Source organism: Euleptes europaea, chromosome 3 (genome assembly GCF_029931775.1).
Source record: "Euleptes europaea isolate rEulEur1 chromosome 3, rEulEur1.hap1, whole genome shotgun sequence".
Classification (NCBI taxonomy): Eukaryota; Metazoa; Chordata; class Lepidosauria; order Squamata; family Sphaerodactylidae; genus Euleptes; species Euleptes europaea.
Genome location: NC_079314.1, coordinates 89,889,304 through 89,901,873, shown reverse-complemented (window position 1 = coordinate 89,901,873; position 12,570 = coordinate 89,889,304). Strand labels below are relative to the sequence as shown.

Sequence of the window (12,570 nt, the reverse complement as noted above, 5' to 3'; positions counted from 1 at the left end):
GCTACCCTTAGTCATTTACAAGGTTCAGACATGTTAGCAAAGGCATGTTGTTTTTGCTGCCTTCACATTGGAGGTACAGCCAGGAAAGGGTGTAAATAAACAGGTTTTAATGAATCTGCAGTATATTGGCTGGTATATTGATTTTATTGTATGGCATGTCCAAGTACTGCAAATTATTGTCATGGATGTGGCCAGAAATATAGGGGAACAGTTGCTGGACTTAACAGAAGATGCTGTGTCCCACATAAACAGAACAATCCTGGCCTCTCAGGGAAGCATGTCAAGCAGGTAGTCTAAAGACCCAGAATAGAATAGCCTTGAGGAGCAGTAAGAAGAATGCAAAGCTTACTGCCAGGAAAGTGTTTTTATCATTGCTATCAAAATAATTTATCTGCAGGTCACTATCTCACTCATTCAATAGGAGATGATGCAATACCACATGTGTGAAAAGGGCCATCAAGTCACAGCTGACTTATAGCAACCCCAGCAAGATGTTTTCAAGGCAAGTGAGAAGCAGAGATGGTTTGCCATTGCCTTCCTCTGCAGAGACTTCCTTGGCAGTCTCTCTTCCAATCACCAACCCTGCTTAAGCTTCCAAGATCTGACAAGATTGGGCTATACCATGCCGCCTTCCCGCCAAGCAATACCATACTCATCTTCAAAATTAGAAATAATGACAAAGTCATGTTATGGCATTGCTTCATCATGCAGAATACATAAATAAAAATTACTGGCACATCCAAATTATGAAAAAAATATAAAATCTGTCACAGTTGGAATCTGTTTACATGCATCATATACAGATTGGATTTGTCACATGTAACTTGCTGCCACCATTGTGATTCTTCTGATAGGAGATATGTATGAAGTCTCAGAGCTGACAGTTTGCTTCATCTACCAGTGGCTGGTATTCTCAGCAAGTGCTGTTAATAATTTAATACATCTTCCATTGCAATGTTGTTAATCATGACACGGATGATTTTTCAAATATTATTGGGTTCATATTTGTGTTTACATAGATTTACTTTTAATCTAACATGGCATTTATGTAACTCCATCCTGCTTGATGCCTAACAAAAGGATACTGTAATCCAATCTATAAACCTTTTAAAGCTATTGATGTTTTAATAATTATTTATCAGTGCAAAGGGTATCTTCCAAGTCTTATTATCAGACTTTTATCTTCTAAGGAAGTGGTCTTCAGCTTTTTCAGTCCCAGGACTCCCTGAGTTGCAAATGTGACAGGAAGCCAAGCAAAGCAAATGTGACAGGAAGCCAAGCAATATCAGTCACATGAAAAGAAGAGGGGAAGCTACAGTTATGACCTCACCAGTGTCAAGGCCAGGTATACTATAGTGAGAAACAAGCCAAGGGAGGATTCCACGGAGGAATGCTCTCCACAGAGTGACCTCACTGCGCCATCTGTTGCTCCTTTAAGTAAATTTGCAAAGAAAGGCACTTAGCATGAGGATTGGAGGGGACAGAGACTGGGGAAATGGCATCTCATGTTATTTGCAGCTGAAAAACCAGAAGTGATGTCACTGTGTCATGTGACTCTCTAGGAATCTCCCTGATCCCTATGGTTTTTACTAGAGTATTGCGGTGACACTACTTCCAGTTTTTCAGATGGAAATGACATCAGTGTTGTGCAATACTGTTTTCCCCACAATTTTCCTTCTCCACCCTATTGAGTGCTGGTGGGAGACAGGGGAGGCAGTGCCAGTGGAGTTCCTCCACCCATGGTAAGAAAATAGTAACCCTAGGGCAGGAGGCTTGACATCTTCTCTATGCAGCAAGTTGATCTTCTCTATGCAGCAAGTTGATCTAAAAGGCAGCTCTATAGGGGCTTATAACACTGTACAAAGGGCTTCTTGTGCCACTTGAAGATCCCAAACCATGGTTTGAAGTCTACCGTTGCAAAAGATATCAGCACTTTACAGGCCATTGAATGCTTACTAAATTGTTTCTTCTAAATTGTTCCTTCTTATCTCCCCAGGGAGATTCATCTGTCTCCCTCTAGCATCCTTTTCCACCAGTGGCCAAAGGCTTATTTGTTTCATTTGATATATATCCAGTAACTGTACTGGCCCTCCTTCCTGGTTTTGGTGTTGTGTGGTTATATATTTTATGATTTATTTTAGATATTATTTTAAATGTTCAAATGTTTAATTATGTTTAATGTTCAAATGTTAATATTCTTATGTTTGCTGCCTTGGAAACCTATTTGGGTGGAAAGACGGTATTAAAATGTTTTAAATCAATCAATCAATCAATAAAAAGTTCCTTTTGATTTGTTCTTGAAACTTTTGGCACTACCCTAGTAGATCCTACTTCCCAACCGTAGTATTTCACTTCAAAATAGTCTAATCCCTGGATATTTAAAGAGTCCTCTTCCTATCCTCAGCCCAGCAATCCCAACCACATGTACACATTGCAGACTAGTTTTAATTGCCTTCTCAAAATGCTTGTACATTTACCTTGATCCTTTCCAGCCTCATCTATATGACGGAAATCCTTTAACATCTTAATGTTATAAGATCCCTCCTGACAATGCTGTATGACTTTCTTTGATCCATTCTTGAGGAGATAATCCAAGAGTGTGAGAGACTTGTACACATGCCTCCAGTTCTTACCGTGATCATTCATCCTGTGCCATATCATGCTCATAATTTCAGAAAAAGAAACTCTGTTGTATGTTAAGTCACTTATCTCTAACATCAAAGAACTGGAGGGACCCCAAGGATCGTTAGACGTTGCTTCTCTGACTTTTATCTCGGCTTCAGAATAATTTTTCACAAAGTTCTTCATGTGTCTTCTGAGTGCCATGGATGTGGAAAATGGTTGCTTGGTTTATAAAATCAATGAGAAAAGTTGGATTTTTTTTGTGGTGGTGTCTTCCTTGCTTTCTATTCCCCATGCAGTGAACCACTATGATTCTGCAAATGGAACAGCAGAAGATTGGTATGTCACTGTTCTGAATTTTGAAAGGACAGGCATGATGGGTAGGGTTGCCAACCTCCAGGTACTAGCTGGAGATCTCCTGCTATTACAACTGATCTCCAGCCGATAGAGATCAGTTCACCTGGAGAAAATGGTCGCTTTGGCAATTGGACTCTGTGGCATTGAAGTCCCTCCCCTCCCCAAACCCCGCCCTCCTCAGGTTCCGCCCCAAAAACCTCCCACCGGTTGTGAAGAGGGACCAGGCAACCCTTATGATGGGCCTACAGCGGCCACTTTTTTTCTCTGTTGAGATACTGTACCTTCACTGCCACAAGGAGGCAGAAATTCAATCTATACGATCAATGATGGAAAGAGCAACTTGTTGAATTCTTACCTATTGTGCGCATGTGAAAGGCAACAGCCCAATCAGGAAACAAGTGACGTCCTAAGTTGCCAGATGAGGTAGATAACATTTGTTGAACAGTTAATTTGCAAGAATTATCTTCTTTCCAACTATCAGAATCCAAGACTACTGGGATTATGATAACTGCACTCCAAATGTTTCACAACTATAGGAAAACAGCAGATGAAATCTTGGATAATGTCTAAAAGGGTAATCTGTAACGTTGCCTTTGATCTGCCAATTTTGATATACCAGAACAAAACTGTTGTCATTCTTCCCATCTGCTTACCTTCTGAGCAAAGAACTACATGAGCTGAAGTTGTAAAAATTCAAAATACTGTTTTAGTATTTATTACTAGGCTCCTGCCATAGATAGAGAGTGCCTGCAAAGGAAGCACTCTATTCAGTCCTCACATTCCTGACACTAACCATGGTTTGGAGGATCAGGAATGTGCTGTTGGTTAACCCGGTCCCACTTTACCCTCCCTCTTCCCCTCTCACTATGAATTACTTCCTCCCTTTCCTAGTTTTCATAACCCTAGTTTGCAGTGATTTCCAAAATGGATAGCCAATGCTAACCAGGATTACCTCCAAACCATGGTTTGCAAACCTATTTCATATCATGGTTTGGAGGCAAATCCTGATTAGCAGTAACCCATGAAAAATCCACATGAAAGGGAAGGAGGAATTGTGGACAACTGTGGCACAATCTTATCCTCTAGACCAGGGGTGTCGAACTCAATGGTTACAAGGCTGGATACGACATAAATGTCACTTGGTTGGGCTGGACTATGCCTTGCCAGGCCAGATTGAGAGTGGGGGGTGGTTGCCTTGGCTGGCTCGTGGGCCGGATAACAGTTCTCAAGGGCCGGATTCGGCCCACGGGCCTTATGTTTGACACTCCTGCTCTATTTTATTTTTTATTTTTCAAATTTATAGCCCACCCTCATCCCCAGCAAACCAGGCTCAGACCTTGAAAACATGCCCTCTGACTTGAATCAATGATAACACAAACAACAGTACTTACACATATTAGACTAATCAATCTATACAATTGGCATTTCTGTTTCAACCCAAATTTCCTGCTGGGTGCTCTGGTAGCAAGAGAAAAGTAATTAAAATGAAGGTCTAGACATTTCATTTAACCTGATCTAGCAGAGCCAAGCTAGAACTGCAGGCATTGTATGCATCAGTAGAAAATATATCTAACATTTGTTGTTAACCAGCATTCTGAGAGGCAGTAAAAGGCAGATGAAAATGGAAGAAAAGCCAGAGCCCATTTGCCTAATGGTCACCCTGCTAAACTGTGGAAATTTTGTTTCTATACTGATTAGCTGATTCTGGCTTTTCCAGCTGGTGTCAGCAACAGGGGGTGCATTTTAGTTGCTACAATGATGGCATAGAAAGCAAACACAGCTTCCAAACAGCTTAAATTATTGTGAATTGTCAGTTCACATCTTTATGAAATGTTCTTCCTACAACCCTCCCTTCTTTTTCATTAGTTAGCATCAGGATGGGTAGGTCTTTGAGCAATGCCTGACTGAGTCACCAGAGAATACTGCCACGATCATGTATCAAATTGATTTCAAGCTCTGACATGCACCCAGCCTCAGCTAGAGACACAATCTGTAATCAGATTTTACATGCACAAATGGCAAAATATTAAAATTCATGACAAATGTGTTTGTTTTCCATCTTGCATATCTCAATATGCTAATACCATTATCCTCTTTGACTGCTATTGTATGTCCTGATTAAAGGTATTTTAAATCCAGGGCTAAGCAGGAATTTGAAACAAAAAGTCAAAATGTTATCTATTTAATTTTTGAAAATATAAGAATTATCCTTTATCTTAAAGAATGCACATCCTCATATGAGTTTATGGGAAATGTACTGGTGTAATTAAGATTTTGTTAAAATAACAATCACAAACATAAGAAACAGGAGAGAAACAAATCTTTATTAGGAGAGTACTGTATGTTTTGCAGCTTGCCAATTCTCTCTTCTTCGCACTCCAAATGCAGTATTTTTTTTTCTTCTGTTTCACTCTGCAGACTGCAAGCCCATAGCTACAGGGGGAAGCATTTGAAGGCTATACCCCCCATATGTCATGTCCTACCTCCAAACCTTAATTTTTAAAAAAGTCTTTAGGCCTTTCCCTTCTGTACACACAATTTTGGTCCAATTGCCTGGGAAAGAATGAGGGAAGAGAAGTGGCAAGCTGGCTGGAGCGGAGTCAGAAAACCCTTTCCTGACCATATTCATTCTCTGCTGCTCTGTCCGATCACCCTTTCTCCCTGGGTCCTTTGCTTCTTTTTTGTTTATTTCTCTCCTCTGTAATGTCCATGCAACAAATGAGAAGACTAGACAGAAAACTGGAGGGAGATGAATCCCTGCACTGTTTTCAGTGGGAAATTTTCTTCCGGACTAGTTGGGGCCATGGGAGGGGCGAGCAGAAGCAGAAAAATGAATGTCCTTTTCACTCAGCCTCATTTTAATTATGCCCTGCAACATCTGTTGAGAGAAGAATGTATGTATACTAATTCTATCAACAAAGGACTTATAGTATGATCATCAGCAACTCACTTTTCCTTGAATAGCTGATAGTATTCCAAATGGCTTCTTCCTACACTTCTATGCATGTAGGGTTGCCTACTCCGAGTTGGGAAATTGCTGGAAATTTGGGGGTGGAGCCTGAGGAGGGCATGGTTTGGGGGTGGGTGAGCCTCAGTGGGGTATAATGCCATAGAGCCCACTGGAGATGAGGCTCTGCGGCATGTAAAGTGGAAATGGGAGGAGGAAATTGGCACTTAAAGCTTTTGTGAATTTTACATTTAGCACATCGTTCATTTCTATCTTTTCAAAGCCATAAACTTGTAATTACACAGAAGTATGATTCTGACGTGTGAACTAGCCACTGAGCAGTCCACGTCCTATTCTGAGGAAGATTAATCATCGAAACAGGAAGATTACCGGATCCCTGTATTCCTACACTCTTGATACAGGTCAAAGGAACTCTACAGCAGCTCTTTATGTCAAAGAATTCATGCTACATAGCAAACAAAGGGGATAGCCTTGCAGGCACCTTCATCAGGTTCACACTGTGAACTAAAAGGATTATATTTCTTGGACATTTTGTACTTTTGTATTTCATATATAATTGTGTTTTGTATACAAGCTTTCTCTTGTTACATGTGTTTGCATCTTGCTGCACTTTATTGATATATTTAAAACAACGCTCACCCTTGCATACTACTTGTTGTTTGGCTATTCTGTTGTTCTTTATCTACTACATACATAACAACAGGCTAACTATATTTTGATTCAACCTCCAGGTACTAGCTGGAGATCTCCTACTATTACAACTGATCTCCAGCCAATAGAGATCATTTCACTTGGAGAAAATGGCTGCTTTGGCAATGAACTATAGCATTGAAGTCCCTCCCCTCCACAAACCCCACCCTCCTCAGGCTCCACCCCCAAAACCTCCTGCCAGTGGCAAAGAGGGACCTGGCAACCCTATGAGGAAGTAGTATTACATTTTTAAAAAAATTATTCAATGTGACATCACCAGGACACACACCACCATAATATGTGCTGGATTCAACACCCAATCAGGCCCCTTCCAATGATTCTCAGGGTTTAGGATCTGGCAGAGTTGCCAGCCCTAGCTGGCACCCCAGCAGGAGAAATCGGAGGGAAGGGGACAAGGGATTCAGTGTCACACTAATGCATGGCATGACTTCTAGTGTAAAACTGAAATTGACGTCATCATGTCGAGACAATGCTCTAGGATTCACCCAGAATTCTATGATTAAAGCTTAGAGTTTGGGGTAAATCTTAAAGCATTACACTGAAGTGACAATGTCACTTCCAGTTTCACACTGGGGTCAAGGCCAGAAGGCCTGGCATCCATAGGACCTGGCAAATCTCGCCCTACCCCAGTGCATTCATATCCCCTCACCATCAAACTTCTAGTTACAGGATTGCAACAAAGGAAAATAATTTGTTTTATAATGTATTGTAATTAATCTATTAAAATGTTAATCAAAGGAACTGTTCTTTGTTTTTAATATTCATTTGTCTATCCTACCAGACAGAGATTCAACTGTGACATTATTTAACAGCAAATATTGATCTGTCCTCCCCCCCATATGCCAACTAGATACCTCTGTTGTAGTCAGAATTTGCTACAAAGGGAAGCTTGGCCTAGTGCCTTTTATTTTTAGTAAGTCCCAGACTGTTTTTATTTCAAGAGACTACTTTGGTTTGTTTTATGGTACTTGCCTGACCCACAAACCTGCAAAATAAATATATAGCACAGTATCATAACCCGTCTGTTTGGCAGCTCTCTCCATATGGCAGTAAAATTTAATCAATACAACACAATAAAATCAATTCAGCGTACAAACAGCACGTTTAACTGCTATAAGCAGAAATAGGTTTCTAATAAATTATGACATTTAGAATAACATGCACCTTTTCCTCAAAGCTCACCGGAACAATATGGTCTTAACTAACCTCTTAAAACTAAAAGCAAGCAGATCTGCTGAACCTCTTAAAGTAGAGAGTTCATCCTCTTGGGAGAAAGACACTTTATATCTGTTCAAGTGGAAAAATGCTTCCCACGTATCAGTGTAATCGTCAAAGTATAAAATTTAGCATACAAACACAGAATTATTTGACTTCAATATATGCAACCGTATTGGTAGGGTTGCCAACCTCCAGGTACTAGCAGGGGTTCTCCTGCTATTACAACTGATCTCCAGCTGATAGAGATCAGTTCACCTGGAGAACATGACCACTTTGGCAATTAGACTCTATGGCATTGAAATCCCTCCCCTCCCCAAACTCCACCCTCCTCAGGCTCTGCCCCAAAAACCTCCCACCAGTGGCAAAGAGGGACCTGGCAACCCTACACATTGGTTTTATCTAGAATTGTAGCAGCAAATTAGTATTCCTTGTACCAAATAGGTGAACTATTAAGGTAGACACCAGAAATGAGTAAAAACAGGGTTTCACGTGAGCGACTCCCCTCCCTCTCCAAATTTGTTCGGTCAATAGAGATAAAGCAGAGCTTTCACTGAGCTACTGACCAGTGCCCCTACCCAAGAGTTTGCTCTACAAATGTGATCCCCATTCTCTACCTGAAGAAACAGCTCATCTGCGACTGTTAAGACATTTCCCCCCAGTATTTCAAACTGCCATCAATCACTGGCAGACTTCGCCCCCTCCTATTCACCCTCCAATCAGAATCTTGATTTCTAGAGGCCCGCCCTCTCTTCCTTTGCTTCCTTGTTTCCTAGCCAACTTTGCCTCTTGCTCAGGCTCCGATTGGTGTGCAGTTCTTGTCAGTTTTTCTAGACCCTCCCTCTCCAAATGCAGTTCCTCATGGTTCCCTGCTGTGGCAGAAGATGGTATTTTAGCGCCACATTGGATAAAGCCTTCATAGAGGCCCTTAGTTTGTAAGGATTAACAAGAAAGTGAGAGGCACCTTGCCTGGTTACTCTCGATGACAATCTTGTATGGATATATTTTTTTTAATGACTGAAGGCGAAGTATCAGGGCCAGAATTAGTTGCCAGCTCTGGGTTGAGACAAACCTAGGGTTGCCAGGTCCCCCTTTGCCACCGACAGGAGGTTTTTGGGGCGGAGCCTGAGGAGGGTGGGGTTTGGGGAGAGGAGGGACTTCAATGCCAAAGAGTCCAATGGCCAAAGCGGCCTTTTTCTCCAGGTGAAATGATCTCTATCGGCTGGAGATCAGTTGTAATAGGAGATATCCAGCTACTGCCTGGAGGTTGGCAACCCTAGACATACCTGGAGATTTTGGGAGTGGAGCCTGGAGAGGGTGGGGTTTGGGAAGTAGGGTTGCCAGCTCCCGGGTTGGGAAATACCTGGAGATTTTGAGGGTGGAGCCTGAGGAGGGTGGGGTTTGGGGAGGGGAGGGTCTTCAGTGCCATAGAGTCCAATTGCTAAAGCGGCCATTTTCTCCAGAGGAACTGATCTCTGATGCCTGGAGATCAGTCATAATATCGGGAGATCTCCAGTCACCACTTGGAGGTTGGCAACCCAATTGGGAAGGGACCTCAGTAGGGTATAATACCATACAGTCCACCTTCCAAGCAGCCATTTTCTCCAGGGGGATTTATCTCTGTTGTCTGGAGACCAGTTGTAATTCTGGGAGATCTCCAGCTACCACTTGGAGGTTGGCAACTCTAGCCAGAATGTAAGTTGAACTTGGGGGTGGGCTTCACCCTTCAGGGGGGAGTCGTGGTGTGAAGTGAGATGTGAATGTATATGAAGCAGAATCTGCTGCAAACAAGGATTAAAGCATTATTAAACTTTGAGAAGGGACATGCAAGAGACATTGGGATGCTAGATAAAGATGCTGTTCAGTAATTTGGGAATTGAATCTGTCACACTAAGTTCTGAACAGCTGAATATCTTACCATCTGCTTTTCTTACCATCTGCTTTTCTTTATTGCCTTGCTTCCACCAGAGAGACAAAGGCTATGACTTTTTGCTCTCAAATCCATGTGTCTAAATTGCGTCAACACAGTTGTACAGGCATAACCAGGGAAAGTATTAATTCCGTAGTTGCTTTACAAGACATCACGAATACAGAAAAATGCAATCACCTAGTTGTCAGATCTATCACCTCATTCATCACCTTATTACCAGTTTATACAGCTGGAGAATGGACTCCATCCCATGTAACTTAGAAGACAAATCCAGAGGCCACAATTCAGCCACAAAGCTGAGCATGATTAATTAAGCATGCCTAATTCTGATCTTGATTTTGGCCAGCAACTATAACTGTTCTCAGTGAGTGGTACAGTAGATTCCATTATAATCTGTGCTCAGTGTAGTTTTTTTTTTGGGGGGGGGGAATCCTGTGTCCATTCTTGGGCTTTTTCAGCCACACTGTTGTGGAGTAGACTAAAAAGTGGGTTGAAAAGCACTAAATCTAATAGCTTTGTGTAAGGCCTGTACGACCATTATTTTTACACAGGTCCTTTCTGTAGGTTGGGTTGCCCACTCCAGCTTGGGAAATTCCTTGGTATTTGGGGGCATTGCCTGAGGAATGGAGAGTGTGGAGAAGAGGAGGGAGTTCAACAAGGATGCAATGTCACTTTAGGACACTTTTCTCTGCCCTCCAAAGCTGCCATTTTCTCCAGGGGAACTGTTCTCTGTAGTCTGGAGATCAGTTGTAATGCTGGGAGATCTCCAGGCCTCACCTGGAGGTTGGCAGCCTTATCTATAGTGGTACTAGTGTAAATCTGAATGTGAACTGAATGAATTTTTTTTTGGCAGGTAATCAGTCTGCTGTTGTGCTGTTGTGCTGTTGTCAACCTTTATATTGTAATTGCACAGTTATGTTTTAATTGCGTTGCTTGGCTTTGTAATCATGTCTGTAAGCCACTTTGTGAAAAATGGAAAAGGCAAGATAGAAATATTGTAAATATATAAACAAATAAAAGCTTTGAGGAGATGATGAGCCATGGGAGGGAGGAGCTGCTTAACTTTCCCCCTTTTGACTGTTTGCTAAAAATCCCACCCCAATCTATTTTCTCAAACACAAAGAGGAAAATACAGGGACTCCTCAAAAGGCTGTTCACATGTCCCCTCTTTGCTATTATGGAACAAGATGGGGTGGCCAGATAAACATTTAAAAACACTCATGCGGCTATAAGTCTAAAAATATAATTATAACACTTAACATTTGTATAACATTTACACCGCCCATTGACTTCAGCGGACACAGAAGGATGTAACCATACTTAGGATTTGCAATGCCAGTGTTCAGAATATACATGAAGTGCCTTGAAGACTATGAAAATATATGTGAGGTGCTGTCTCAGTAATTATCATTGTATGAACTACTTACGTGGGCAAAGAAAATTCAGTGGAGCTCTGTGTAGAACAGGCAGGTAGCTGGTGAATTGCTCCAATCTGTTAATATGTGCAACCACCTTCTTATACTCTCGGCGCAGGGCTTTTGTTTTTGTGCAGCCCTCCACCACTGACTGCTTATGTCCCCTCACTGCCATCTGTTCAGCAATCCTTTCAAACATGTCAGTGTTTCTATGTGAAGACCCCAAAGCCTTCTGCACCTTCTCCTCACCCCAACTGGAAAGCACATCCAGAGTCTCCTGCTCTTGCCAGGAGACTCCATAGCCGCCATTTGCTTTGTTTGTTGCTGCCAAATTGTTAAAAAGTGAACAAGCAAGCAAGCGTCAAAGTCAGAGAACCTCCCTAATAAAATGACGTCTCTAGGTGGTTAGTAAAGCTTGCAAAGCATACCTTCCCTGGCTTCAACGTTACCACCCTCCGGCTCAGCTGGTGTTGTTTCTATTAGATAGCTGAACTGCCAAGGATTGGCCAAACCGTGGCCATGAGGCATTGGCCACCGGGCACTCGTGAGAAAGAGCTACCATTCTCCCCACATGGCTCCAGAACTTCTGTGATTATAGCTGTTGTTGCCATCAGAATTAAGTCATTAATAAAACCAGTCATGACACCATTCACTGCGGAACCACTACCAACGTTCAAACATCACTCACAATGTGACAACAGTGTCAGCGTCCGTGTCTGAATTCTGTGGTTATAAGGTGGAATAATATAAATGTTTACGATTCTCTGTAATGTTGCCCTTAGAATTCTTTCACAAACGACAGAATTTTTTTTTTAAATAAAAGGTTGAAAGGCAAGGTTATACTGCCTTCAAGGTCTTTGAAGGAAGCATTAATGAATGATAATAGAACATTCTAAACCATGGTGGGGATGCCAATAACTTAAAAAAAAAGTTATACGAGTTCCCATTAGAGTTCTACAGCCAAAGTCCTACTCTAAAAATGAAGGAGAAGGTAAAATGAGGCCTGTGGAGGGAGAAAAAAAATTAAAAATACACAGTGCATTCCCACTGCATTTTCACTAGACTCAGTCTGTATTTTTTTTTTTAATGGAGGTAGCACAGGGCCAAAGGATGGGGGTAGGGAGGGGGAGGAGGGGGGAAGGGGGGAGAGTAGACTAGAGAAGGTTGGATGTGGGCGTTGCAAAGCAGCAGTGGGCTAGGAGGACAAAAGTGAAGGGAGCATTATGCACAGGGAGTGTAGCTGACTCAGAACTGACCAGGAAAAAAACTCGGCATAATGTTCTCCCCAAAAAACCTGGGGGGGGGGGGGGAACGGTGAGAAATTAAAGTGACCCCTAAGAGTAGGAAAATGC

The 12,570-nt window shown here is 42.0% G+C and overlaps 1 protein-coding gene across 1 annotated transcript in view; it reads right to left on the bottom strand.

The window, feature by feature from the left end:
* Positions 1–2,826, bottom strand: part of ENTHD1 (ENTH domain containing 1) — a 39,263-nt gene extending 36,437 nt beyond the window's left edge. Inside the window, exon 1 of the mRNA XM_056846550.1 lies at positions 2,478–2,826. Within this exon, the coding sequence (XP_056702528.1) occupies positions 2,478–2,826 (349 nt within the window). The remainder of the gene's footprint in view (positions 1–2,477) is intronic.
* Positions 2,827–12,570: the final 9,744 nt, after the last annotated feature.